We start from the raw sequence: 26864 nt of genomic DNA on the forward strand, positions 1-26864 counted from the left end.
GGTTGAAAGTAAAATAAGTGAACAATTATGTAAAAAAAAAAAAAGTTTCGGCACATCTATGCTGGATTTTGTTTGTTGAAGACTGCAATGATTAAAAACCAATATGTGTCCCTGTGATCTCCAGCTATCATACAGCAAATAACAGGACTACACCGATCAATAGGTTCCTTTGAACTATTAGTCACTTCCAACATAACACAAAATTTGACAGAGAGATCACAACTAAAACTACTGCAGAATAGATATGGTGAGGGTTGAAGTTCACCTTCACAAAACATAAACCAGAGCTGCAATAGAATGTTTTTTGCTCAAAGCATAAATATTAATTAGAATGACTCAAATCCAACTAAGAATCTTAGTAATACTTAAGAATAGCTTTTCACAAATGCTTTCTATTCAGTGTGAGTGAGCTTGAGCAAATTTACAAATAAAAGTCAAAAGTCTCAGTGTCTAGATGTGCAAAACCAAAGGAGATGTTCCCCAAAAGACTTAAAGCGTTTATTCTACAAATTATTGACCATAAAGTACCACACTTATTAGACATTTTTTTTAATCATCAAATCTTTTATAACTTTCCAGCCACTTTAAAATTATGCATTACTATGTTTTGGTCTATCACGTAAATCCCAATGAATGACATTTGTGAAAGTGGTAATTAGTTTTGTGTAATACATGAAATTTTTCAAATATTTGTTATACGTGAAAATATGTTTTTAAGTAGCATTCATGCAAATATTTGATGGCATGATATATCAGTATAAGATATTTTCTTGCTGGAGGAAATGATTTCAGATTAAAGCAGCAGATGAAAGCCCAACTTTCCAAAGAAACCAATGTGTCCACACCCAATAATTCCAAATGCTTAGAGCTCTTTGTACTTTTCCAGCTGGACAAAAAAACAAGCAATTATTTTCTGATCAGGAGATGGATTCTGTCTCTCCTTAACTTTCTCACTATACAATCTGAAAAGATAAAGTGCTCTGCTGAGAATAAAACCTTTGTGCTATATGTCACATAATAAGCAGGGCATATCATGTTTACAATTAAAACTGAAGGAGTGAAATGAACAGATATGGCTGGACTAACAGCAGGTACCAGCTTGAACAAGAGGACTGAATAAAAACGGACAAATATCACTGTAAAAGTGAATCATTTTGAATTTGAACTGCAAAGTTGTAGCAGGCAAGAAACAACTATAACCATTTCAATGACAAGCTATGTGACATTTTTTTGTATAAATGTATAAACTTGAAATTTGATTCTCAATCAATAATTTTTATTACTCAAAACTTCCACACGTTTCACTCTGGTTTCCTCTTAAAAATACCCTTTTCTCTCTGTCCCAGTTCCATCCATCCATCCATTTTCTTACACCCTTGTCCCTCAGTGGGGTCGCTGGTGCCTATCTCCAGCTAGCATACCGGGCAAGAGGCGGGGTCACCCTGGACAGGTCGCCAGTCTGTCGCAGGGCAACACAGAGACACACAGGACACACAACCATGCACACACACACTCACACCTAGGGGCAATTTGGAGAGGCCAATTAACCTGAAAGTTATGTTTTTTGGATTGTGGGAGGAAACCGGAGTACCCAGAGAAAACCCACGCATACACAGGGAGAACATGCAAACTCTATGCAGAAAGACCCCAGACTGGGAATCGAACCCAGAACCTTCTTGCTGCAAGGCAACAGCTCTACCAACTGTGCCACTGTGCAGCCATCTGTCCCAGTTCCTCAAAAGAAAATAGCATTTATTTCATTAATATCCCCTAAAATTATTCAGAAGGGGCTTCATTTTATGTTGTGCTAACAAATGCTAGTTGTATATGTTAGAAGATCACTCATAATTTTATAAAATGGCAGTTTTTTTATCTTCATATGTCACATAACTCTTACCCATAATAACTTATCAAAGTTCAAAAGCACACCCATGCAAGCCCTTTAAATAAACATGTTTTTAAGATCCTAAATGTTCAAAAGCACACAGGGGCCCCAGTAGAGGATAAATCAAAGAACCTGCACCACCTCATCATCTGTGTTAATGATGGTTACCGTTAGGGAAGGATACCTACAGCTTTTCTAGTGGGAGTGACTTGCACAGATTGGTAAAACTCTGGCGGGAGTCTCTTCTTGACTTTACGTTTTCTCACAGTCGAGGACACATCGGGTTCACTCTCTGGAACCTCGACCAGACTGGGCTTTTCTTCCGTCACTCGGGCATGCACGGTCCTTCTTAAGTGACGTGGACTGTGTCTGAAACCCTGGGAAAAACAATGAAATGTCAAAAAGGCGCAGATGTTACAACATTCAACACAGAAACCGTCTCACAGAAGAAAAAAATCCTGAGTTCTAATTGTTTTTCAGACCAAATGTGAAAAATTAAAGCTGCAGTTACTTGGTTGCATAAATGTGCATACTTTGTTGAAGCCCCTTTTGATCAGATTTCAACATTCAGTCTTCTTAAGTTCACATTCCGCAACAACTACAGCGACACTCGTCTTGTTGAAATTAAGATTACCTGTCCTTGCTGTTCTAAAATCTCCTAAAACGTTGTGTAGTGGACTCATGAGACCTAACTTGAATTTTTAGGCCATAATTTCAAATAGGAGGTTTGGCACAAAAAAACACACTGCACTGCTATAACAGGCAGAGACCCAAACACAGAGACGAGGACGGGATGAGCAAGGTGCACACAGGAATGGAAACGGCTGTGAAAAAGCTGAGGAAATAAATAAACGCTAGTAAATAATCAAAAATGTAAAATACTGAAACACAAAGAGGTCAGACGGATGGGGATTATGCAACTAACTGCGTGTCACAGACAAAAACACTATATTCATGGAATATGATGGTGGCAGCAAAATCATATGGAGTTATTTTGTCTATTTATCTTTAGATGGAACTGAGAGTTTGTTAAAGTTAAAAAAGTTAGGAATATGTCCAAATATTATTTAAATTTGATTCCAAACTTTTATGTCATTGAAAGCCACAGATGAAGAGAAATTTCATCAATCAACAAAAAAAAAAGACCTCATGAGACAAAACGAAAAGCTCTGGTATGGGTTAATTGTCAAGAATTAAAACTGACAGAAAGACTGTGAGGGGATCCAACAATCTGGAACATATTTGATTTTTAGAAGTTGCAGGCAGAGGTGACTAATAATAATATGTCAAGTCAAGATGTGAGATGCTTACAGATTTATAACAAAGAAGTCTCAATGTAGAAATTGCATCAAGGGTTGTTTTAACACACTATTGAAAGATATTTGCTTGACTTCCATGTGTTCTGCAAAATTGAGTTGTACGGGATACATGTGTTTTAAAAAATGTAATCATTTATTACGTCCTTTGTTACAGGCTTGTGGAATTTTAACAGGGCAAACTGTATAAATCTTAGAATTCATCTTGAAACAAAATTAAGTACATGTTTTTAATGAACAATAAAATTTAAATAAAGCTTTTTGCACCTTGGTCTAGGAGGTTTATTAGGAGACAAAAGGATATGATTTGACAACACTGAAGGTCCACAACAGCCTTGATGTCCTTGAATATGATACCCTATGAGAACTGAACTGAGTCAGTGGGGATTCATATTGAACCCAGGTGGTTCAATAACATGACCTACTATGTTAAACCAGCTCCTACTTTTTTATTTCAATAAGGATGGAAAACATCAGTTTGTACTATCATTACAGAAATATCTTACTTTCCAGAGATACTGAAACCACGTCTTTCGCATGTCAGAAAGTTCCAGCAAAACACAGCAATCCTGATATAAGGCTAAGGCAGCTTTCCACGCTTGATTTAGACAATTTTCATGATTTGTTTGGATTGAAAAGCAAGCGAGAAAAATACATTATCTAGGTTAATGTGTTGTTTTGGTTTTTATCTAGCCTGGATTACACAGTTAAAAGGCTTTCTGTTGGTTCAGTTGCACCTCGTGTTTGACAATTATGAGAGCACACGCAAAGTCTTAATTCGTTTAAACTGCAAAACCTCTTCGCCAACATTATTTATTGATAATGGTTGCGCATTGCGCACATCTACAGTGCCTGAAATAGTCATGCAGTCCTGGGTAAAAGTTCAAAGAACCTAACTTTGTGAAGCTCTTGGATTTCAGAAGTGGCCTACTTGACCAAACTTTACTCAGTGTATTAATGACAAAACAATGTGAAAGGTTATCCTACCTCCGATCGAAAATGATGCGTTCGGAGACCAACTACAGAACAGATAACAGATATTGCATTAGACTTTGAACAAACATTCTTTGAAAGTGTGAAACTGCACGGTAATTCTCAGATTTGCAATGTCTGTCAATTACCAACGCAAGATTGCAGAAAACAGCGTGCACAATAATGTAGACTAAGCAGTTAGGGATGATGAGATGCGGCTGGCCTGCGCTGTACTCACCGCGACTCCTGGAGCGTCCACCGGAGAGCACAGATTTCATAGGATGCTTCCCATTTCGGAGCCTGCGATGCCAGCAGCAGAAAAATAAAATCGTCGCAATAGTCCCGAGCAAAAGCAGCAGAAGCAACAGCACACACTGAATACTGTATGGCCTTAGCAGGACCAAAAACGCCGCAGCGATCATCATAAGGCGAAATATAGGACAGCTCCTTCTGCTCCAGACAGTTGCCTCCTCTCCTGTGCGCCTTTCCGCCACTCAGAGCTCGGGATGCGGCTGAGGACGTTCGCTGGCATACGTGGAGCATCACACTGCAAAACGCACAGGGTCAAAGTGGACGGTCCAGGCTAGAGATGTCATTTTTGTGAGGCACAACGCATGACTCAGCAGAGAGGCGCATCTTTTATTATTTATTTCATTTCCACAAGGGGCAGGGAGAGTCAGCAGATTTATCCCAGGCAGCGCTGCGTCTGCTGCAGAGTGGCCTGCCCACCAGGATAACGCTGCAATATTTCACACTGTCCTATTGGACGGTCGGATGGATATCTGTGTCAGTCACATTGTGTCAGCCCAGTTCAGATGCAAAATGATGAATGTCTTTCTACCAGTATTGTTTGGTAATAGTATGTGGCTTTCTAGTGTGGTACACATATCCTAAAAATACCTATGTGGTAAATAATATACATAAAATGGGATTGCATTGTAGCATTTTCAGAATTTGGGAAGGCAACACATAGAAACCTTTTCTGGTCATAATCCAGCGCTGATTATAAGCTTTGGGTGATGTAATTTTTCTGCTGTAAAATGAGAGTCAAACAGGAAATGAGGAGCAGATGTATTATCACAAAAGTAAAGTATGGAAGACCTCTGATTGCTCCGTGAGGCTACAGGAAAAATGTGCGCATTTGATTTTGATTATAGACTAATCAAAGTGAATTGTGATGATGAGATTGGGACTCAGACATAAATAGCACAGAAGCTGGCCACAATGTCCCACGTCTCCTAGGAAACGAACCCAGACATGCGGGAAGTTATTCTGACGTTTGACAGCATATCCAAGAGAAGAGCTTCGAGGCCATGAGTGGCATCATTGAGATCTTTTAATTGAGATCCAGGATCTCTTACAAGACAGACCAGTTTTGATAACACAAATAAAATTGCAAACACAGCCACAGAAATTTGATTCAATTACAAGCTGATAAAATAGGAACTAAAAACGAGCAAATTTCGGTTCTGACCTATATGTTTTAAATTAGGCTGTGTGACTGCGTGGATTGTCGTGATACTGACGTTAGTTGCACATTCACATAAGAAAAATGTAAAAACTGAATTGACAAATAAAAATTTTAATTCAAGTTTTACGTTTTGGGAATCCACCAAAAACGCACCTATAGAGTGTCTAAAAGACTTGGAGTTCATTGCAAAAGTTGTGTGGTCAGTTAACTGCTGTACTGACAGGAGATAAAATACCTCAGAGGGGATTCATTAAATTTTGACATGACTCTGTTAAAATATAAATACATGTATACGATTTAACTGCTGGCAACACCTCATGGTGGATACCGTAAGGTTGTGACAAAAATAAATAAATAGTCCCCGCCTGTCCGGCACACACCGCAATTAGAAAGAAGCGCACAAGCTTGTCATGACGTAGCAGGCTGGATTAGCTGCGTTCACGTTGATTTGGAGTCTTGCAGGAGCTAGTCGCCACCCTGCAAACGGAAAAGCCAGTAGGAGAAATTTGGTAAACGAGCTATTAATTTTGATCTTTATGTTGGGAAAAAAAGTCACTTTTGTGATTGTGGAGTCGTTTAGCTAAATCAAGACGTTGCTATTGTTGCACTTCTCAAGTAGCTAGTAAGGCTACTTGAGCACTTCTCATGTGCAACAATAGCACTTGAGAAGTGCAACAATAGCAATAGTAGCCTTACTAGTAAGGCTGACAAATGTCCCAACGTCCCAACGTTTGGGACATTTGTTCAAGATTATCCAACCTTTAAAGTTGTTAAGCAAGTGGTAAGCATTTGTACAGTTGACATGTTGTGGTAGTCCACCTAAAGGACAATGCAAAATGTGTTTAAAATATGGATTTGATCTAAGAAATGCAAAGTAGAGCATTTTATATTCGATTCAGGTAAGTACTTGAACATGGCATTTTGTCGCGCCTGCTCATGTCTGCCCCTGTTGGGTGTAGGTTATATTTCAACAACACTGGTTTTAAATGGTGAGCACAGATTAAATTATGCTCCAATTCTGCCAGCTAATATGTTGCAAAAGCCCAAGGTAGTTGTATACTATTTTGACTATTGCTTATTTGCATAACTTCTTCTTCTGGCTTAAACTTTGCTCTTACTGTTGCTCCAAGCTAAATGTCTTCACCAACCCCATTGGACGATGAAGACGAGCTGGAAGAAGTGGAGTTTGTATCGGTCGGTCACGTTTACGTTACGTTTCACGTTTTTATGAGCTTTTAAGGGTGCTGCAGTTTGAAATGACAAAATTAATTTACTGAAGCTGCCATTTGTCTGTCATTTAGCATTAATTGAAACCTTTGTTAAGCCACTGCACTATCAGAAAATCACGTCAGTTCTATATTCCTTCATTTATGATTGTAGGATTTTATTTAATTTATGTCATGAATTAATCTTTATTTTAATGCTTCTTAGTCAATGATTTGTATTAAATGTGATGAAGCACAAAAAGCACCAGCATAGATCTCTAGTGTAGTTGTGTTTTTCGGTGATGATGAGCTATGTTCTTCCTTCAGGAGGGCCCTTTTAGACCAGTACTGGAATGCATTGACCTGCTGAGTGACAGTGAGGATGAAGGGTGCTCGTCACTGGCTGGCATGGTGGGTGACAAAAAAGGTAATTTGTGTATAAGTGATAATACAAACTTCTAAAAGTGTGATTTTTTTTATTTTTTATTTTATTCCTAGGTTGAAGACAAAATCAACAGACACAAAGCTCATGTAACGTCTACACTTGACAGACTGGCACATAAGGTGGCCCAGGAGAAAAAAGAGAGGGCGGATAAATGTAAAGCATTTAAGGTGAGACCTTAAAGAACAAAGTTCAATGTTTTTTCTGCCTAATAATCACACCCCATACTGTATTTTAAACAGAAAACATAAAGATTTACACAGTAAATCTTTATATTTACAGTATGATTTCCTTTGCATTGCAAATATGATGCTTTGTCGTGTAATATTACTACTTGGAATCTTTAAATTCATACCCACCCCAAGTCATAGCCCTTCATTAAATTCTTTAATAGCTGTAGGTCTTTTGGGGTGTGTTTCTAGCTTTCTGTTTCATATCTGGAGTTTTAAATATCTGTCCAGTTGTTTTTACACAGTCAGATTGGATGAATCTGTTAACACCAATTTCCTGTTTTTTCCGCTTTTGATCTAAACCATTTAATAGCAGCCACCAGCGTATTTCCTGTTGGGGATAGCATGTTCAGGATGTTGTGCAGTGTTACTTTTCTGTTACGCTTAGCTTTTGCATGTAATCTTAAAAAGTTTCGATTTTTGATGTGTGTATGATTATTGCCAAGTCACACCATATCATGTTGCTTAGTTATAAAGAGTCAAAGGTATGACGGAAACCAAATGTTCCCAATAATCTCTTTCTGCCTTTCTTGAGGATTTATCTTGAATTAAAAAAAATAAACATTTGGACAATGCTTGAAGTAACAATAATGATATTTTTACTACAATTGTTTTTTCCTGTTGATCTAAGAACAGAATTAAAGTAAATATCCATTAGAATTTTTCACCAATTTTTTATTTTATTTTTCTTGGATACGACAAAGAAAGTTAAAACAGGGCCCTCTAGTGGCCAAAGCCAAGAATAAACAATTCGATCAACTATAAATTAGCAATGCTGCATGTATTCTGACCTGCACAGTCAGTACTTGTCATTTAAAACACTGGCATCATGTTTTCTTCCTTGGTTTTCACAACTTTGCTTATTGCCATACTTTTGTTGCTTTTCCTTTGTCTTTTAGGAAAAACAAATCTTACAAAAAGCTCATGGGCAGCAAGAGTTGGCTGGTTCATCAGCAAATTGTGTAAGCATGGAAGCAAAGCGCTGTGTGGACATGTGGTTAAGGATGCCAGGTAAATCTATATTCCAAACAAATCTGGAATTGTTTGGAATATAAATAGCTTTGCTCTTTTGATATCTGTGCGTTGTTAAATATAAATAATCATTAAGCTTTTTGTGTCTATTTAGGCCCTAAGCCTGGAGTGATCAGTGCCGGTTCAGGAAGAAGACGCACTCATGCCGCTTTCCCTAGAAGCAGTTTAACTGGTCACACTTGCCCAGTAATTAACTGCGGTCGTGTTTACGAGAACATTTCCCTCCTCGATGGCCACTTGAAGCGGTAATGTCGCCTCTCTGTTCGCTGCAGGACTATTTGTGTAGTTTTTGCCGCATACATAAGGGGGTCGTTTTGTGCAAATGTTTTGCAGGTTTGATCACTCTCCATGTGACCCAACAATTCACCTCAGAGGAAGTCCATCCGAGCTCTTTGCCTGCATTGCCTGCTGTCTGCGCTTTCAGACCAAGGAAGAATGGAAAAAACACGTTGAATCCAAGGTTGGTGTGTTTTCAGTGAAGTCGCTGATGGTGGATATTCAGCTGACAAATTTAAAAATGTATTTGCTTTTCATTATTAGATCTCCTCGTCCAGTACTGACAGTCACAGCTTGGATCAAACTTATCAGCGGATCGTTTGCTTTGCCTGTCCCGCCTGCTTCCTCCTCTTTAACTTACAGGACGAGTGTCTTCAGCACATGTCAGACAAAAACCACTTTGCTGAGTCTCTCGTTATGACCGGTGAGGCTTATTGAATTAATTAACAACTGATGTGGCAGCACGATGTTCTTATTGTTAAATTTGTGTTGGGCTTTGTGTACATACTTTCTTTAAACTTAAAAGCAATTGGATCAACTTCTTTCACTTTCTTGTTAAAGAAAGGAAAGGAACAGCGCAGCCGGTTCCGGTCCCACATCACGTGAAGGATCGTCTCATCGCTTTGTGTAAGGATGTGGCATTCAAGGTCCGCTGCTCCTTATGTCACCAAGTGCTGATCTCCCATCAGACAGCTCAAGCTCACTTCAAGTAGGTTTTGTCGCGACTTTATTAATTCTACGTATGCAATTCCTTGCGAAGGTATTCCTTGGATTTTCTTTAGCCATTTTTTCCAAGCAAAAAAATAATAACGGTGCAAGAGATAGAAAAAATAAACAAATAAAAATTGTTCTTTAATTAAACTATTAAACAAAGTTGGCATTTACAGACTTAAGTTCTCTCTTTTCAATGGCTCATGTTGCAAACATTACTTAGAACAAAAATGGCTCCGTACATTTTAAATGTTGATGGTCTTTCAAGCAATTCCCAATAAAATACAACATAGTTTGTGGCTATCATGCATCAACTCAGAACATTTTGAAGCGGTCTGGCTATCTTTGCAAGGCACTGTTTGCACTGATGTTTTCAGTATTTATTTATTTAGCTGTTACTCTTCATGTTTCTCTTCTAGTGTGCGCTGCAGGCAAGGCTGCGCTGTGGCCAAGTCCGACAAAACCATAGTGGACATTATGAAACAGCTCCAAGTCCGAGGCCAGTGCATTCCGTGCTCTGAAATCTTTCTCAACCAGGCTGAAATTGAAAGACATAAAGAGTCGAAGCTACACGAAGTCGAGGTCAATCAAACAATGGCGAAAGCGCTCCTTCAGTACAGTCGCTTTGTTGAAATGCAACAAACTCAAAGAAAAGCAGAGAACCATCAGAAGAGAATATCATCTGGCCTTGAGTTTGAGTTTCAAAAAAGAAACAACGAATGGAGTGACCGCCATGGATTTCTAGCCAAACGACAAAGACTGAGCCCAGGCGTGAACGACAGCAGCAGCAGCAGGATCTTGGTGGCGGCTTGGTTTTGTGAATGCGGCCTGCAATTTTCTGAGGAGGGCAACGCTAGTAAGCATCTCCTGGCTGCAAACCAGATTTTCCACCAGTGTGGCGTTTGTGGCAAACACATGGGGGAGTCTTCAATCGCCCGCCTACATATGAGCCGTTTCCACGGGGGAGCCCACCTCTCCAACTTCCTGTTCTTCTGCCGCAAGTGCAAAGTGGAAATGCCCCGGCACGAAGATATCTTGCTGCACGTGTCCGAAGTCCACAGAGGACACACCTACCTCACAGAGAAAGCTGTTCCCTTTGACCTCGGCTCAGACCTCGATGCCAAACCTTCCACTAGCGTCGAAGTCTCATCGCCCTCGCCTTCTGCTTCCAAATTGCGGCAGGACGCGGTGGAGACGCCGCCTTCGACAGCGGGACACACTTGGATGTGCAGGATGTGCGAAGACGTCTTTGACTCAGAAGCTGCTGTCTTCAAACACTGCAGCGATATGAGCAGTCACAGCTTCCAGAGATTCATCTGTGGACACTGTCCGCAGAAGTTCTTCAAAGAATCCACCGTGCGGCGACACTGCATGAATGAGCACGGCGGGCAGCTGAAGAGTTCCCACTTCTGTGGCCTGTGCGACAGCATGCAGTTTGACACCGAGGACGAGTTCATGGGTCACTACAGGAATCTTCACAGTAAGGACTACTACTGCATGGACGAGCCTGAAGTTGTTCGGCCTCCTGCTGCTGAGGAAACCAGTCAGAATGCATGTCCTTGTATGGATGGAGAAGGATTCATAGAGGAAAAGAAAGCCACTTACACCCGGTGCATGAGAAATCTCGCTGCAGAAGGAAGATGCCGGTACATATGCGCGCCCTGCTGCGTGTCTGTTCCCTCTTATTCACAGATGAAGACTCATATCCACACAAAACATGCGGCCCTGAACCTGGGCAAAACCTTTGACGTAGTGTGCCAAGAGTGCCAGGAGAGCTTCAGCAGTGTACCGATGTTTCATAAACATTATCATGCTATGCATTGTACACTGGAGCCATGCCTTAGCTCCCGGGAGTGCATGAGGGATTCAAAGCCGGACCCCAAAACTGTAAAAATCATCAATGCTGTGGAGATCAATTCAGGAAGTGACGGTAAATCCGTTTGTTTCTCGTTTGTTCCCATTTTTTGTACCGCATTTCAATCTTGATTTGTGCTTTATACAGATATTGAAGACGAAACACTGGTGAAGATTTTAAGCACCAATAAAGTCAATGATGAACCAGAAGCTCATGAAGGTAAACCAGCTACTGGCCATTACACTTACTGCAAGAAAAACTATTTTTACTACCAACAATATGTGCCAGACATGTGTAAAGTGTTTTAATTTTCCTCAGCCAGGCCAGTCTGATTTTGTTTGGATGCTGCCAAATGCCAGTTGAAATTACAGATTGACTTATCTGCAAACTTAATGCTCTGTGTTGAAGCCCTTTTGATATCCAGGAAGTGAAAGTAACCCTGCATTTGACTTGCTCTGTATGTATCGGATTCCTGGTAACTAGTAAAACATTTTTTAGTTGCATTTTTTTCTATTTTTATTCCAGAGCAAATAGATGAAGAAATGTGCCGTGTGTTGTCTTTGAGCGCAGAGGAAGCAAGAAAGGCTGCAAGAGAGTCTGCTGGTATGTATTCATGCTAAAATAGGACTAAACTTGTTAGTCTCAAGACTAACATTTCTTATTTTCAAATAAGAAATGTGGTGAGTATTTTCATATTAGAAGGATCTGTCACAACAGCTTTATACAGCTTAACACAAATATTTTTTGCTGCTTGAGTAGCTGCTTTAATTTGTGACAGTTATTTTTATTAAAACACTTGCGTCCTTATTGTGACCAAAAAGACACCAATGGCAACATTTTAACTAAACCAGGGTCAGTTTTTACGCCCACTAGTTGAGTTTGTGGAGACCTGTGTTATTGGGTCAGTGGACTCCACTGTTTTGCAGAATGCTTGTTCCTGAGGGGGAAATAATCAAAGAATAGTCGGAGCTTTTCCACTGACCTGAATCCCATAAAGAGCCTATTTGACTCTTCGGGGAAAGTCAGTCCTCACTGCTTTAGTATGGATTTAACTGAAAGCTCTTTCAACAGCTATTAGAGAAAACCAGACTGATTTTTATGCCCGGATGTTTGTCAAGTAGTTCTTCCTGTTATGCAATTTGCAGAAGCTATACATGAAGAATGCTGTATCTGTTCTTTTGTCTTTTAAACATGTTTTTAAACTTTGATGAAAAATATTATTCCGGATACCTGCTGCTCTGTCTGTCCACAATTACTAGAGTAAATGAGTTTTACTTTTAACACGATGTTGTGTGAAATGATGTTGCCTTTTTTAAGTTTGTGTTACTTGGATGAAACCATTGTTAAAAGAATATAAACTTATAAAACACCTCAAGATTTTCTCTTTTTTATGCTTAAGTGATCTTTTACTATAATATGTAAATAATACATAGACATGTTTTCAAAATTCTTAAGGTTTACTGCATCTTTTACATGTCTTATATTTTCCATGTTGATGTAATTGTCAGCTCAGTTGGTAGCCTCTCAGTACTCTGACCATTGACACAGTCCTGCTTTGGTTATTCTAATTAACTTTCTAAATCCTGCTGCTTCATTCTCTGCATTTTCCAGTGATATAAAAAATGTCCAATAAGCTTGTAAAGGTCTGAAAGTAACGGAGAGGCATTTTTTCCGTCTTGCTAGCTGAGCACAAATCTAAATATTATGTCACTGTAAAAGTCTGAAGATTGGAGCTGTTCATTGCACCTAAACATCAGTTCTAGCTTTTTGTATTGCATTGCACCTTATCAGAAATTGAGCTTTTTCAGAATCAATTGATCTAAATATGTCTACATTAAAACCGATGCCATTCGATCTGGTGCTATTCATACCGAGGATATGCTCAAAAGTAATCAAATGTGCAAAGTTTAAAAAGAATAAGGTGATTTTTTTTTTCTTTCTGTAAAACCTCATCTTGTAATTTTTTTTTGTACAGATTTGGAGGAAGCTCTACAACGAAGTCTTCTGGAATTCTAAGAACTTGGAACTTCGGTGAAATCATCTGCTGTTGTTAGTTTTCTACTCTTATTGTCTGATTTAATAAATAAATGTAATCGTCGTTTTACGTTGGCATCTTTCCTCTGTTTTGGCAACACGCTGCCCGTTCTGCAACTGGGCTGATTGCATGTTTTGGGGTTTTAGTGGGAGCTGGTTGCTGTCTGCCAAGAGTTCTCCTGTGGAGCCTCAAACACTTTGGTGTGTTGACACATGTGCTATAGTTGGCATCGGTGACACTGCAAGATTCCTCAGTTGGCCTTGTGACCACATTCTTGACTATTTCTACATCTGATGTCTTCGGTTTCCTTAAAGACGAGAAAAAGTATCTTTTTTTTCCCCCTGATAAGGCATAAGTAAAATTGAGTTTATTGGTTAATATGAAAAGGAAAGTATAATGCAACTTGAGGCAAAAATTCAACCGAATCATAGAATAATATATTTATAAAACTTTAATTTGTTGTCTCTATACACTCGGACAAAGTAATGTTCACATAAGGGGAAAAAAACTGATAGTAGTTCAGGAGGTACAGCCTGTGTGTGCATGCTCATGTTATTTGACACTGGATCTTTGCATGTAGAATTAAGCAGGTGACAGCTGTACAACATCAGAGTTAGTTTTTAAATGATGAAATGAAAACTTGCAAAGGCATTTACGCTCATTTTTTTCCGTATTTGTTAATGTTACAGCCACAAACTAATGTGTTATCAGATTTTTATTTGGTTGACAAAAACACAAACTTAATTTGGTTCTTTAATTCTTAATTGCAGATGTACAAAGACATCTGCAATTGTCTTTGTACAATTGCAGAACTGTACAAACTGTCATGTACAGTCATGTACAAAGACATGACTGTCTTTGTACATCTGGAGCCAAGAGACTTGTAATAAATTTAGGTTAGCTGCATGCCAAACTTCTCTAATTTATATGTGTAAAAAGAATAAGTAGTAATTCCGAGATAACAATGAATTTAAGACAATATAGTGAAAGGTTTTGGATAAACTACTTTTGCTGAATTATGAGTTCCTTTATCAAGGCTAAGACAGTTAAAGCGGGCTCTTTGATTAATATCTGTAATATCATAGGCTGTCACCGTTTTCTCTTAGTTTGTCAAGAATGTGTTTTTGTTTCATTTTCCTCAGGTAAAATCTTTTTGCTGTACAAATAAAATTCCCTTGCTTTTTGCAAAGCTAACAGATACTTTAGGATTCTTTGAAGAATTATCAACATTTTTTACTACAGCCATTTAAAAGTTTGTAATAAGAGTTAAATACTTTGTTCCTCACTCGGTTTCATAACATCCAAACACAACAAACACTTAAAGGCTCCCTTTACAAAACAAATGTAAAGAAACTATCCTAAAGCAGATTGTGGACCAGGTGACCGTTCCCTTGGCCCCTCTAGGGGTCCGCGGTCCACACATTTAGGAGCCGCAGCTCTGGTCTCCTCGGGAAGCTTTTACAAGCGAGTGAAGGAAGTTGCAGCCCATGTTTGGAAATGTTCTCCCGAGGCGCCGCTTCAGTCCGAAGAATAACGATTAGCTGGAGAACAGCGAGTGCTGGACGCACATCGCATTAGCGCTCCCGGAAGGAAGATTTTAATAGAGCACAGCGGACAATCATCATCATCAATATCATCATGGCACAGGCAAAAATACACGCAAAACTGAACGAATCTGCCTGCAGCAAATTCAGCAGGACGCTGTCGATGGCAGATCGCTCCGGGCGACTCCTGGAAAGTTTGGATCAGCTGGAAATGAGGTACAGTGGAGTGAAACAGGCCAGACCATGTGCGCTACGTCAGCTCGGTCCGATGTTCCGTCTGTGTACTGTAATGTCTGACCACCTAAATCTTTACGGTTACAGTTTTACTTTACAATCACGACTCTTAATGTCGTGATTATAAAGTAGGAGCCCAAGAAGAGCTCTTTCACTTTAAATCGTTGTGTTTTAATTTGCTTGACGGTGGCAACAATGCGCTTGTTTGTGCCTTTTACCAGGGTGGAGGCTTTACGCGACGCCGCATCAGCCATGGAGCAGGAAAGGGAGAGCATCCTGGAAATGATTCAGTCCGTGCAGAACAGTCAAGAAATACGTAACATCTGTCAGGGTGAGGCTGCTAACTCTCGCAACTTACATAAGGGCAAGAAGTCATCCTCAGCTTAATGCCACACAACATCAAACTGGGCTTGCGCTTTGAAATCTGGTGTTTTTCAGTTGCTTTGTTCTTTCTGTAACATTGTGATCCAATGAGGTTATTCATGCACGGGTGATCGTGACGATGAGCGAGCTATAGATGAACACGAAGCAACTAGTCCTCCACCCACAGTGACTTTACACTAAGCCTGCACTGTTTTCACATCCAGACAATTTCGTCACCATTTAAAGATACAAGAGCAGCTCAATTAGAATCTCAGCAAGTAGTTTAGAGAGTTCAGTGAATGAAAGACGAACTCGGTGATATATTTTTGGAATGTGTCCGTTAGTTCTGATGATTATGGCTTACATTTGATGAAACGCAAAACTCAGAAATATAGAATATCACATACAATCAAGATTCAGAATATAGAAATGCCCATGTGCAGCACAGTATCTGCACTCGGTGCTTAAAGAGGGTGCATTTTCTATGACTTACTGTATTAATGAGGTGTGACATGGTGACCATAAGGAAGGCCCAGTTTGCTTCAGTAGTCCTTCATCTCAACTGCATCTTTCAGGGCTAGTGCTCCTCTTCTTCCTCTTGACAGTTCTCTGTGTGATTTAGGTCAGGCCAGTTTGGTGTCCAATAAAGCACAGTGATGACGGGGCCATTAAAGCAGGAATTGACACTTTTTGCAAGGAGGCTCTGCAGGTACCAGGACCTGCTGGAAAATAAAATCATGCATGTCTGTTAAGCTTGTCTGCAGGAAGTGCTCCACAATGTTGCCCTAGATGTCTTTGTGACTTTGGACTTGACGAAACGCAGTGAGCCAACAGCAGATGACATGGCTCCCTAAATCATAATAGTGGAAACTTCACACTGGAACTTCGCCTGGATTCTGTGCCTCTCAGTTTCCTACTCCAGACTCTGGAGACTCTCATCACAAGAGACAGAATAAGTTAACAATTAGCTGGTTTAAGTGTACTACATAAGTACATTTGATCAAGGTATGACAGATTCTGATATTGTCGAGGCGCTTTTGGTTTGTGAGGGGTTCAGCCATTCAATTTTGACTCCAGTGACCATGAAAGGACAGGTACTGCAATGAATGGCTTGTGTAGATGAGGAAGGATGGTACAAACGTCTTCATATTCTTGATTCAATTTTCTCCAGTTCATTGAATTCTGCGCATATTATCCACTTGTAAAATGAGAAAATGTCCGATTCTGTCGTCTCTACGACCAAGTATCAAGAAATATTTGACAAAAGTCAAATTTTAAAATATGTTAAATTGTTGGTTTAGCTATTTTTAAAATGTTTTAATGATTCCTTGTATTTTCAAGGTGAGAGAGAAGAGTTGAATTTAACTGCAAACCGTCTGATGGGCCGAACCCTGTCTGTGGAGATCTCTATTGGCACAATCAGGAACCCCCAGCAGGAGGTGGCGCTGCAGAAGGCCACGTCTATAATAGATGAAATAGTGAAAAAGTTACTGAGTGACATGGAAGGTGCTCGGCAGCAGCTGCTGGCTCTGCACGCGGCCTGCGTGACCGAAGCACCGCCTGTCCCCATCGACCAGAAGTTTCAGGCCATAGTGATCAGCTGCGCTCTGGAGGACCAGAAGAAGATCAAGAGGAGGCTGGAGACTCTGGTGAGGAACACTGAAAACGCTGAGAAGAACATCAAGATAATGGATCACCAAAAACTCGAGGACACAAAAGCCAATGGAGGTCACTAAGGCTCCCAAGCCACAGCTAAACCTCATGTTGAATTCTGCCAACCTCACAGAAAATTGATGAAAACTTTTATGCGTTTACTTAATTTCAGGAGTTTATGATGCTGCAGCAAAGCAAATCCTTGTGGGAAAAGGTCAGTGATTCAGTGCCTTGCAAATGTAGCCACACCCCTGGACTTCTGGTTACTGCATTACCTCATACAGCAGTGTATTTCATTGGGAGTTTTGTGATAGATTAACACATAATCATATTTTATTTCAAACAAAACATTTGGAAAAAACGTGTCAATTTGCGTCCACTTCACAATTATACGCCACTTTGATGGGTTTTATTAAAATACATTATAGTTATTGGTTCCTCTGAAACAGAATACTGTGTAATATTGAGTTTGAGAGGAATAAATACATGTGCAAGGCACTGAGTCAAACCCTAAAGACAGAAGAAATGCAGTTACCTTTATAGTATTGTTTACACTAACTGTATGCATGTTCATTAAGTCATTAGTTGTTTACCAAATATTTGATAATGCAACAATGTGAGAATAATTGAAAACTAATTTCCTACAGTAAGATTCTCATTAAAATTGGATAAATTATGTGTAGAATTCAAATGCCAAAAACCAAGCATGATAAATTATGAGAATATTATTCTAAAACTGGTTTATTCCAGTTGACAATCGTTCAATAGCGTATTTTTTACTCTTAATTTTTAAACCTCACTTTTAGGTAGAGAAGGATAATGGATATGCTATGCACTACCTCCTTGTGTGAAGGCAGCAAGTTACATATATGCTGTGCATTTTAACTGATGTTTTCATAAAGCAGTTTTTAATGAAAACAACTCAATAAAAACGTTACAAAAACATCAGTAATCTGAATTCCTGTTCTTCTATTTTAAAGTATGGGGTGAAGAAGAAGAGGGAAAAAAAAAACCTCACAAAGACACGAGTGAAAAAAACAACATTTTTTAGTTTCAATTTTCCAACAAACACTTTCCCCAAACATAACATCTGGTGCACGTCTGAGCGCCATGCCTTACCCTCCAACACACTGGTACATGTCAGCTTGTTTAAATGTGTCAATCTGGTTTACGAAGGTCGATGTGAGAGAAAAGCAGAATACAAGTAAAGCAGAGATATTATTTCACCTGAGTAACAATACATATGAATAGTAATTATTAACATTTTGTTTTAAGACTTAATTTCATCTAAATGATAAAGTGCACAAAAATCATTCAGTCATGATGTTACTAATAAAGTAAACAATGTCCAAACAGAAAAACAAAAAAAAAAAAACGGTTTAAGGAGTATTATTTTTCTGTTGCAGGTTTACTGTAGGCAGTTTCACACAAGCAGTAAGAGATGGGATTAAAATGCTTACTAGTTGTTAATGTAAACATTGTTGAACATTCACTGATGTGAAAGAAGGCTTGCATGCATTTTATATATATTTATATAAAGTACACTTCACATGGAGCCAATGTGGAAAAAAAAAAAACTTGAATCTTTCAGGACACTTTCAGTACCATGATGTGACTGTGGAACACATTTAAGCACCTTTTTTTGTATTTTCAGAATTCATAAAGATGAGGATTAAATACGCGAGAGAATTTTATTGTAAAAACTAAAAACAAAACATGCATACATTGGTATTATCATAAGACTTACAGATGTGGTTGCATGTAGACTGCAAATGTTTGCTTAAATCCTGGTTATGACACCAGACTATTCCACATCATCATATCATTTTTTGTGCTTGATGAACAGGTTTGCAATAGAGGAAAAAAAAACCTAAAAGGCTTGATACAAAAAAAAAAAAGGCGTACACATCTTAGGTCAACACCCTGATGTTCTTTTACTTTCAAGCAAAGACAAGAACATAAACACTTTAATATCCTGTCCTAATGCCCGGCTTGTGACACTTTGAGAGCCATGGTTTTACATTCTGTTATAGACTTAATGCCACAGATGTCACTTAGCAGTGGGCTTTTAGTCTTGTAGGCTTATGCCTGAATATCTGTAATGTTAGAATTAAAATGATTTCCTCTTGAATCTTTAGTGCCACCAATACTTAGTATTTACAGCTAAATAAATTCAATGGTTAAAAAAAAAAAAAAGATGTAAAAGGTAAACACCTGCAATGAAAATATAGTAGTTAATTGTAATTTATATCATAGGACTCAAAGAGTTGAGCATCATTAATTTATCATCTAAATAAACGTTGCATTTACTAAAAGTGTACATAAAAGGAATAGTTTTGTGTAATTCTTGATTCACAATTGTTAACTCAGAGGAGCGTATTCTAAAAAAAAAAAAAAATTGAGGTTCCATCCAAATCACTTAAATGTGATCTTCAGCAAAGACTCATTAAGAGTAAATTTGGCACATAGTAATCACGCAACACGGTTGTGCTTAATACAAAAATACAATTTACCTCTGGATCTGTCAGGGATAAACAGTAATAGTTTGAACCATATTCTGTTAACTGCTAGAAAAATATGGTACAAAATAATCTGTGTATCTTTTACAATACATGCAAATATATTGCACAGCATTCGTGTTAAACACTGCAATGAGTAGCTGTAAAAAAATAAAATAAAATTCACATACTGGAGGAAATGTTTACAGTCCGAGTGCAACTTTTGCTCCTACACATCTGGACAAATTTCTATATGTCAAGACAGTTTTGAGGGGGAAAAAATCCACTAAGAATCAAATATAGAATTTATTAGGGACACAAAAGAAAACTGCAGCTGTTGCCGTTATTTAAGGCAATCACAATGGGAGGAGCAACAGGTGCACAAAAGTTGAAAAATCAATGAAGAACTGAAAATGGTGTTATATTGACATTCCCAGTCTTTGTGGGCTTACCTCCAGGTAATACAACAATGACTGATGTCATCTTAAACAGAAATGCAAGTCGCTGAAATCAAAAGCTAAATTGTAGGAAATGTTTTCTAGAGCAGACTGCAGCCTCCAAAAGGGTTCTTACTCTTCTTGGTCCTCTGTTTATTGGGTCGTAAAGTGATGACTTCTCTGCCATTGCTGGAGCTCTGGTTGGTTACATTACTACTAGTGGTATTGAAAACACCTTTGGGGAAAAAAAAAAAAAACTATCATTAATGTACCCAAAGTAATGAAATGTAACTAAAATGTAGTATTTAAAAATAAACGCTGTGTACCTATTTTATTGCTTGTAGAGTGGATCACCTCTGTTTCCTCTGCTGTTTGCTGTTTGAGTCTCTGGAGATATTTCTCAGCCAAGTACTTGAAAACTGAAAAGATTTTTAATTTGTTACATATAATTAATAGTGCATCTTCATTTGTATCCAACCAGGAGGGAGCATTGTCATTACCTACCCTCATTGACATTCAGATCCTCTTTTACAGATGCGCGATAAAATCTCAGTTTAAGTCTTTTAGCCAAAGCTTCCGCCTCTTCACTGCAAATGAATGAAAAAAACTAAAACCTTGGTATCTCTCTAGTTACTTTCTACTTATTAACTTTTTGTCTTACACATCCAACTGTAAACACATTCAGTTCCACTGAATGGAGGACTTACTTTTTTATTACAGTTTCTTCCAGGAGATCGATTTTATTTTGCACCAGGACTGTGGGAATATTTCCAACCTCCGCCTCCACCTTCTCCCTCCAGTTGTCGATGGCCTGGTACGACTCGCGGTCTGTTGTAGAGAAGACTAGCACACAGGCCTGGGCACCTGCAACACAACAACACACTCAATTGGTTTTTAAGCTGTTGACTCCTTTCAACAATATACATCCAATGTCTTTTATTGTTTTAAAAATCTAGGATCTGGCTTAGAGGGTTAGTAAATTCAAGTTTTTTTTTGTTTCCATAAGCAAGGTGACAGAACCATAAACTGAAACAACTTAGTAAAATGTAAAAATGCACATGTATACTCTAATTTATTCAGGCGCCTTGAAATAAAATGCGATGCAACCATTGAGAAGTGATGTTTAGTAACTAAAGTCTACCTCAAACCTGCATAAATGCAACTGTCCTATGAAAGTCTCAGAGGTTTGTGAGAGAACATTACTGAACAAACAGCATCATGAAGGCATCAGGTACTGCAGGAAGAAAGTTGCTGACATGGTTTGGTTAAAAACAACATTTGAACGTCACACAAAGTTCTGTTCAATCATCGGAAAGTGGGAGGAATGTGACAACTTTAAATCTAACAAGACATGGAGGTCTGCTTGAACTGACAACTCTGTGTGTTATAGAACATTAACACTGCGCATCACCGTGAACACATAGCAGACTAAGGAAAGAGAATGGTCAGAGCTGATGGGTAAATGAACAGACCTAAATACAGCGTGACCCTGTGTTTGCCCTTGATCACCTCGATCCTTCTCCATTTTTTCCTAGCCATGAGTGTTTCATTGCTAGGCAAATCTTTTTCACCTCCTTCTCTTTTCTCCGTCTGTTTCTAATAGCTGCACTAACACTCAACACTCACTGCACAGGTAGGTCTGTTGTGTCAGAGGTGATCCAGCAGCAGGAACAAGTTGTGCAGCCTATAGCATCTTCCGTCATGTAGTGACAGTATTGAAGTTTTCTTATACATATAGATGCCTCATTTGTTAGGTATTTATTTGCCAAAGCTTAATTTTTCCACATTAGTTATGTGGTACTTTGTGTTGTTTTTTTTAAATTCAAGGAGTAAGAAAACATCTGTATGAAACTGTAATACAGCAGAGTGATCTTACCTCTGTAGTAAGCCTTGGTAATGGCATCAAACTCTTCCTGGCCAGCAGTGTCCCACAGCATTAGTCGAACCTCCTCACTGTTTACTCTACAGAGGAGCGCAATGAGGAGGGAACATCATGCAACTTTCAATTCAACACAGTCATATGTATTCATAGAAAATCATGAAATGACTTCAGACTCTCACTATGTGACTTTAAATGTAAATCACAGAAGAACATCAGGGACAAAGAATGCTTACATAATCTGTCTTTCAAGAAAGTCCACCCCAATTGTCTTTTTGTAGTCCTTTGTGAAAATGCCTTTGCAGTAACGCTGGATCATGCTGGACTTGCCAACGGCTCCGTTGCCGACCACGACCACCTTGATGGCCACCTCCATGTCCTCTTCCAACATGGTGGCTGCTTTGCTTAGTTGCACTCAGTGGTTTCAACAATATGACGCAAACATGCACCAACTGAAAGTGTAAAAAAACAAAAACAAAAAAATAAAATGAAACAAGTTTAATTTTTTGAACATACAGGTGCTACGACAGGAGCCACACTGGGAACAATTCTGCAGTAGTGCAGTTGGTAACTTCAGGGGTAAAGTCTTTCTGCAAAGAGTTTTTAATGGCTTCTTCCAACAGTCCAAAAACATAACTGTCCCATTATTGGTCTCTCTAAATTGTCCTTAGTGTGTGTGAGTACATGGTTGTTTGTCCTATGTGTCTCTGCATTGGCCTGAGATGGACCCCACCTCTCTCCCAATGATAGCTGAAGATGGGACAAGCAGGTTTTTAAATTATAGTTCGCAAACTATGTGTGACATGTTCTTTAAGCCACTGACTGCAAACCAGAGCAGATAGCCTGACTAATTAACAGCTATCAATTTACTATGCTTAAAGCATAAAAGCAAAATGTCAGAAACGGATATTTTTCTGCCTTACGTATGTTTACTTGAAAACCGCTAGATTTAGCAGGTCTTTATTTTATATTTTTGCTTGATGTATGACAGTCAAAGTAACCATTAAGAGCAAAGTTTGAATATTTCAGGAGCAGTATAATTACTTGTTGCTTTTTTAATGTTATGCTTAAATATGTTTGCATTTGTTTTGTCCAAAACAACTGTTAAGACACAAACAGTATGATAATCTCCTTACTGAAGGTTATCATACTGTTAGAACCTCATATCAGTCCATGCCTCGTTACTCAGTAATTGCATTGTTACATCCTGGTACAAGTCCAGTAGATGGTCAGCAAGAGAGTTTAACTTTAAATTCGCAATTCACATTTGAAAAAGACACATGGGTAGGGTGGGGGGATGGTCCAGGTAGATTATGAGAAAAAGTCAGCCTACTACTACACTCACTAGTAGCATGACAGACTTAAAGCTCGATTTTAAAGCTTCTACAAAACCAGGCGGCTTTTATTTTTATCCTGCTTTCTGCTCACAGGAAAGAAGTGTAAAATATCAAGTTGTCCGTTAACGATTTTTTGATAAAGAAAAAACGATGGTTTATAACTGACAAAGCTTTGTAGTTTGTCCACCCAGCACATGTATGCATCCGTTTATGGATGTTAATATAATCTAAAGCACAGGGATGTCTCATAAAGAATATGGAGCCCTGCTGAGGAGAATGTAGGCTTTTAACACATGACATGAGCAGTCAAGTATAGCCTATGCGTAAGGCATAAGACAATATTTACTGACAAATATTAACTGACAGAATAAGTTGTACTTGTGGTAAAACCATATATTATCCAAGATATACATTTTTTGGGGGGATAAAAAATTAATGACAATCAGAAAACTGCAGAATGTCTAGATTCTTGAAAAGTATTTCTAATTATCTGTAGCTGAAATGGCAGGTTGACATAATCGGGCAAAGAAACAAACAAACAAATGGAGCAAAACACAGTGGCCTCGCCCAAACTGGAGATTTTGTGAACGCTTATACTCCTGGAATCTGTGTGTAAGGAATAACATTATCAAGAAATATATTCACAATATATATATATTGTTCTAACTAATTTCATATTCCCACACTACAGAAAGAAGCTGATAATATTTTTTTTATCAAAATGTTAAATATTGACAAGTTTCTAAATCTTATTGCTGAGAAAGACAATGGCACACAAGTTATTTGCATCTTATTTCCATTTTAATTTTAACAAGAGGTAAAACATTTGATAGGCAAGTATAAAATAGTATACAACAAAGTATACAATAAAGAATCTAAAGATTTCTGAAATAAATAAAAACATTTTAACATACAAGTAGTATTTAAAAACTACTTTATCTATATTTATCAAAGCCAACATCAGTGGCTTTCATGGCCTCTTATTACCTGCATCTGATGAATTCAGTGACAATATAATCACTCACTCAGTAAACCGCTTAGACCTGCAATTCCCTATTTAGAATATTAAAATAAATGTTGTAAATTCTACAGGGAATTCCTCTAAAGCAGCCATCAGCATGTTTATTCTTCCATTAATGATGAAAAGTGCAGGCTCTACATGGCAACACTGTCCCCCCCCCCCACGTATATGTGTGCAGTGACAGAGTGCAATGCTAAACAACATATTGTTGCAAAGCTGCTCTCAGTGGACACTGGCAGCCTGCTGCGTGACAAGGCCGTCCAACAGCCTCAGTGAGTTTGGTTCGGTAGGGAAAATTATTATTCATAAGCTATAATTAAGCCGCATGATGCATCACAACATGCAGCCAAAACACAGTTAAAAATAAAGCAGGCTAATCTCCTGGAGTCAGTAATCACTTTATTTTCAATCTCATATCTTAGTGTAATATTGTTTGGACATTAGCTTAACTTACAAGCATTATATAAAACTTTAATAAATTCAAGTTATGAAATATGTCTTACGTAAACTGTGTGTGGCAAGTAATGTCTATCTTTAGCAGTCAGGCATAACATTTTGACAATTGACAGGAGATGTAAATAACATAATCTCTTCATCTTGACATTAAATAGTTGGTGCATAGCAGCAAGTCGACGTTTTATCGAGTCGGATCGATACAATCACAGACAATGGATGAATGGATTGAAGTGTTTTTCCCTCCAAACATAATCAACACTAAAGTGAACTCAAAATGTGAACGAATCAAGTAATATATCTGATAAGGAAGAGTTCACGCGCAAGAATACTAAAAGTTCAAGAGAGTAACAGATGAAAGTAGGCGCCCCAGCAGGGAGGGTGTACGTTGTTTTGTTTTTTTAAATCATAGCAAAGTGGGTTTACTTATCAAGCATAGAAGATATACACAGAAAATAGACACGTCGTTTAAATTATACATGCGAAAGACAATACACCTCTTGCAACGAAGAATGACATCTTCACAGATTCACGGTTACTTTTCCAGGCCTTAAAGCGACTGAAAGACAATCCTTTAATACAGTGAAATCTTTTTTCCCCCCCTCAATTCAGTGATATGAAACTATGCTCCTTCTCTCAGTTTTCTGCAACTATGACTATAGATGTTGTGTGGGAATTTCTAATAGTCTTAATTTTTTTGTAATTCGTTGCTGTTTCTTTCTTCCACATCTCTTACTCCTTTTCTGGTCAAGGCAGGACCTGTTGCTGACAGGGAGGCGTAGAAAAACCGAGCAACTGCTTCTCAAAGCTAACTGAAGCAGCCGCGTCAAGTCTGGATGAATGGAAAACGAGAAACTACCCAACTGGGTTATTTCCTACCTGCTGTGAGATTCAGTTAAAACTTCTCCACCAGCATTAGGTCAGCTAACCGGCCAGCTAACCCACAATGACATATCCACGTCCTCGATCTGTTCCTCTTTGCAGCCAGTGGAGACGCCAGACTACGGTGCTAAGGTTACCTTCCCTAGGTTAGCCACTTTTCAGAGAGAAACCTCTGGGCGTTAACGATTTCTGTCTGACAAGAGAACAGAACAAAATATTTCACCTGTTATAGTGGCGAAAAATAATTACTTAGTATCTAAGACTGGGAGAATTCTCACTGCATTAACTGTGTGTGAAAACATTCCTATCTTTGGTAAGCTAAAGGTCCAGCTTGCTACGCTGGTGCTGAGAAGCTAGCGGGGGCTCGCGAATGCTTGTTGCTAAGCAGCGGAGCCAAAGAGTGCAAAAGGCAAGAGAGGAAAGGAGGAATGTGCGTCTTTCCTTGGGAGCCTTGAGATCGTTTGTAGTTCCAAACTCATGACAGTTTGAAATATTTTGAAGAAGATATCCCAATATTAATCAGTATATAGTAATATATGTCATTGTACAAGCTTGTTTATTTGTTTAAACATGATGAATATTGCCATGGCTAGCTGTACTTAGTAAGGTAAAAACGAGGACGCCTTCTTTTTCAAAGAGTTGGCCACTGGTGGGTGCGAATGGGGGTGCACAAAAGAAGAAAAATCATTCACATAATTCACATGTATCCGATGGAAGTTATTCGACAAATAAAACATTTTAATTTTCTCATTGTGGGCAAGAAATGTCCAATTAAAAATTTCAGTTATAAGACAGACAGACAGACAGACAGACAGACAGATAGATAGATAGATAGATAGATAGATAGATAGATAGATAGATAGATAGATAGATAGATAGATAGATAGATAGATAGATAGATAGATGCATTTGTGTGGGTAGTGCCTTTTAAAAACTTACTAAATCTTCTAATGACAAACAGCTTTTGGTGGAGGCAGTGGGATGCTGTGGGACACTACAGATTATCTCCACCGAAAGGGGATTATAGAATATGTGCTCGTCCTAACTATTTAATTCAAGTGGAAATAAACAGGCTTTCTAACAGTAGAATAAATAGTTTTAATATTAGTGACATACAAAAGTGCAAAGTTAGG

The 26864-nt window shown here is 38.5% G+C and overlaps 4 protein-coding genes across 18 annotated transcripts in view; 2 read left to right on the plus strand and 2 right to left on the minus strand.

Moving 5' to 3' along the window:
• dst (dystonin) overlaps positions 1–4861 on the minus strand; it is a 112865-nt gene extending 108004 nt beyond the window's left edge. For 10 of the 11 annotated variants that reach the window (XM_017308845.1, XM_017308843.1, XM_017308842.1 and 7 more), the window contains exons 1-3: positions 4412–4861; positions 4189–4220; positions 2074–2262 (exon numbers count right to left, since the gene is read on the minus strand). In XM_017308845.1, the coding sequence (XP_017164334.1) occupies positions 2074–2262; positions 4189–4220; positions 4412–4598 (408 nt within the window). In that variant the 5' untranslated portion in view covers positions 4599–4861. The remainder of the gene's footprint in view (positions 1–2073; positions 2263–4188; positions 4221–4411) is intronic. The other variant, XM_017308850.1, reaches the window with a different exon arrangement.
• Positions 4862–6024: 1163 nt separating this feature from the next.
• Positions 6025–13499, plus strand: znf451 (zinc finger protein 451). 3 transcript variants are annotated; one of them, XM_008429830.2, is made up of 13 exons: positions 6025–6153; positions 6775–6838; positions 7177–7260; positions 7348–7461; positions 8421–8532; positions 8648–8798; positions 8887–9013; positions 9094–9253; positions 9391–9538; positions 9960–11470; positions 11543–11614; positions 11921–11998; positions 13371–13499. In XM_008429830.2, exons 2-13 carry the CDS (start codon positions 6779–6781, stop codon positions 13409–13411), a joined length of 2658 nt encoding a protein of 885 aa, XP_008428052.1. In that variant the 5' UTR covers positions 6025–6153; positions 6775–6778; the 3' UTR covers positions 13412–13499. The 3 variants fall into 3 exon arrangements, with proteins under 3 accessions (XP_008428052.1, XP_008428054.1, XP_008428053.1); XM_008429832.2 differs by lacking the exon at positions 6775–6838; XM_008429831.2 differs by lacking the exon at positions 6025–6153 and having other exon boundaries at positions 6179–6838.
• Positions 13500–14793: 1294 nt separating this feature from the next.
• On the plus strand, positions 14794–18172 carry bag2 (BCL2 associated athanogene 2). Its single transcript, XM_008429834.2, has 3 exons — positions 14794–15190; positions 15430–15539; positions 16913–18172. The coding sequence occupies exons 1-3, from the start codon at positions 15069–15071 to the stop codon at positions 17305–17307; spliced, it is 627 nt and encodes a 208-aa protein (XP_008428056.1). The 5' UTR covers positions 14794–15068; the 3' UTR covers positions 17308–18172.
• Positions 18173–20015: 1843 nt separating this feature from the next.
• Positions 20016–26116, minus strand: rab23 (RAB23, member RAS oncogene family). 3 transcript variants are annotated; one of them, XM_008429835.2, is made up of 7 exons: positions 25735–26116; positions 22275–22493; positions 22036–22121; positions 20867–21023; positions 20664–20746; positions 20486–20578; positions 20016–20394 (listed from the first exon to the last, which is right to left on the minus strand). In XM_008429835.2, the coding sequence occupies exons 2-7, from the start codon at positions 22427–22429 to the stop codon at positions 20261–20263; spliced, it is 708 nt and encodes a 235-aa protein (XP_008428057.1). In that variant the 5' UTR covers positions 22430–22493; positions 25735–26116; the 3' UTR covers positions 20016–20260. The 3 variants fall into 3 exon arrangements, with proteins under 3 accessions (XP_008428057.1, XP_017164599.1, XP_017164600.1); XM_017309110.1 differs by having other exon boundaries at positions 22275–22490; positions 25732–26116; XM_017309111.1 differs by having other exon boundaries at positions 22275–22490; positions 25729–26116.
• Positions 26117–26864: the final 748 nt, after the last annotated feature.

Source organism: Poecilia reticulata, linkage group LG15 (assembly GCF_000633615.1).
Source record: "Poecilia reticulata strain Guanapo linkage group LG15, Guppy_female_1.0+MT, whole genome shotgun sequence".
Classification (NCBI taxonomy): Eukaryota; Metazoa; Chordata; class Actinopteri; order Cyprinodontiformes; family Poeciliidae; genus Poecilia; species Poecilia reticulata.

Coding starts and splice junctions, on each gene's coding strand:
- rab23 (XM_008429835.2), bottom strand. CDS start 22,429: ATGTTGGAAGAGGACATGGAGGTGGCCATCAAGGTGGTCGTGGTCGGC. Junction 21,024..22,035: donor TACCAAGGCTTACTACAGAG/GTAAGATCACTC, acceptor GTTGTGTTGCAG/GTGCCCAGGCCTGTGTGCTA. Junction 20,747..20,866: donor GAAGAAACTGTAATAAAAAA/GTAAGTCCTCCA, acceptor ATTCATTTGCAG/TGAAGAGGCGGAAGCTTTGG.
- znf451 (XM_008429830.2), top strand. CDS start 6,779: ATGTCTTCACCAACCCCATTGGACGATGAAGACGAGCTGGAAGAAGTG. Junction 8,799..8,886: donor CTCGATGGCCACTTGAAGCG/GTAATGTCGCCT, acceptor AATGTTTTGCAG/GTTTGATCACTCTCCATGTG. Junction 11,471..11,542: donor GATCAATTCAGGAAGTGACG/GTAAATCCGTTT, acceptor TGCTTTATACAG/ATATTGAAGACGAAACACTG.
- bag2 (XM_008429834.2), top strand. CDS start 15,069: ATGGCACAGGCAAAAATACACGCAAAACTGAACGAATCTGCCTGCAGC. Junction 15,191..15,429: donor TTGGATCAGCTGGAAATGAG/GTACAGTGGAGT, acceptor GCCTTTTACCAG/GGTGGAGGCTTTACGCGACG. Junction 15,540..16,912: donor AATACGTAACATCTGTCAGG/GTGAGGCTGCTA, acceptor TGTATTTTCAAG/GTGAGAGAGAAGAGTTGAAT.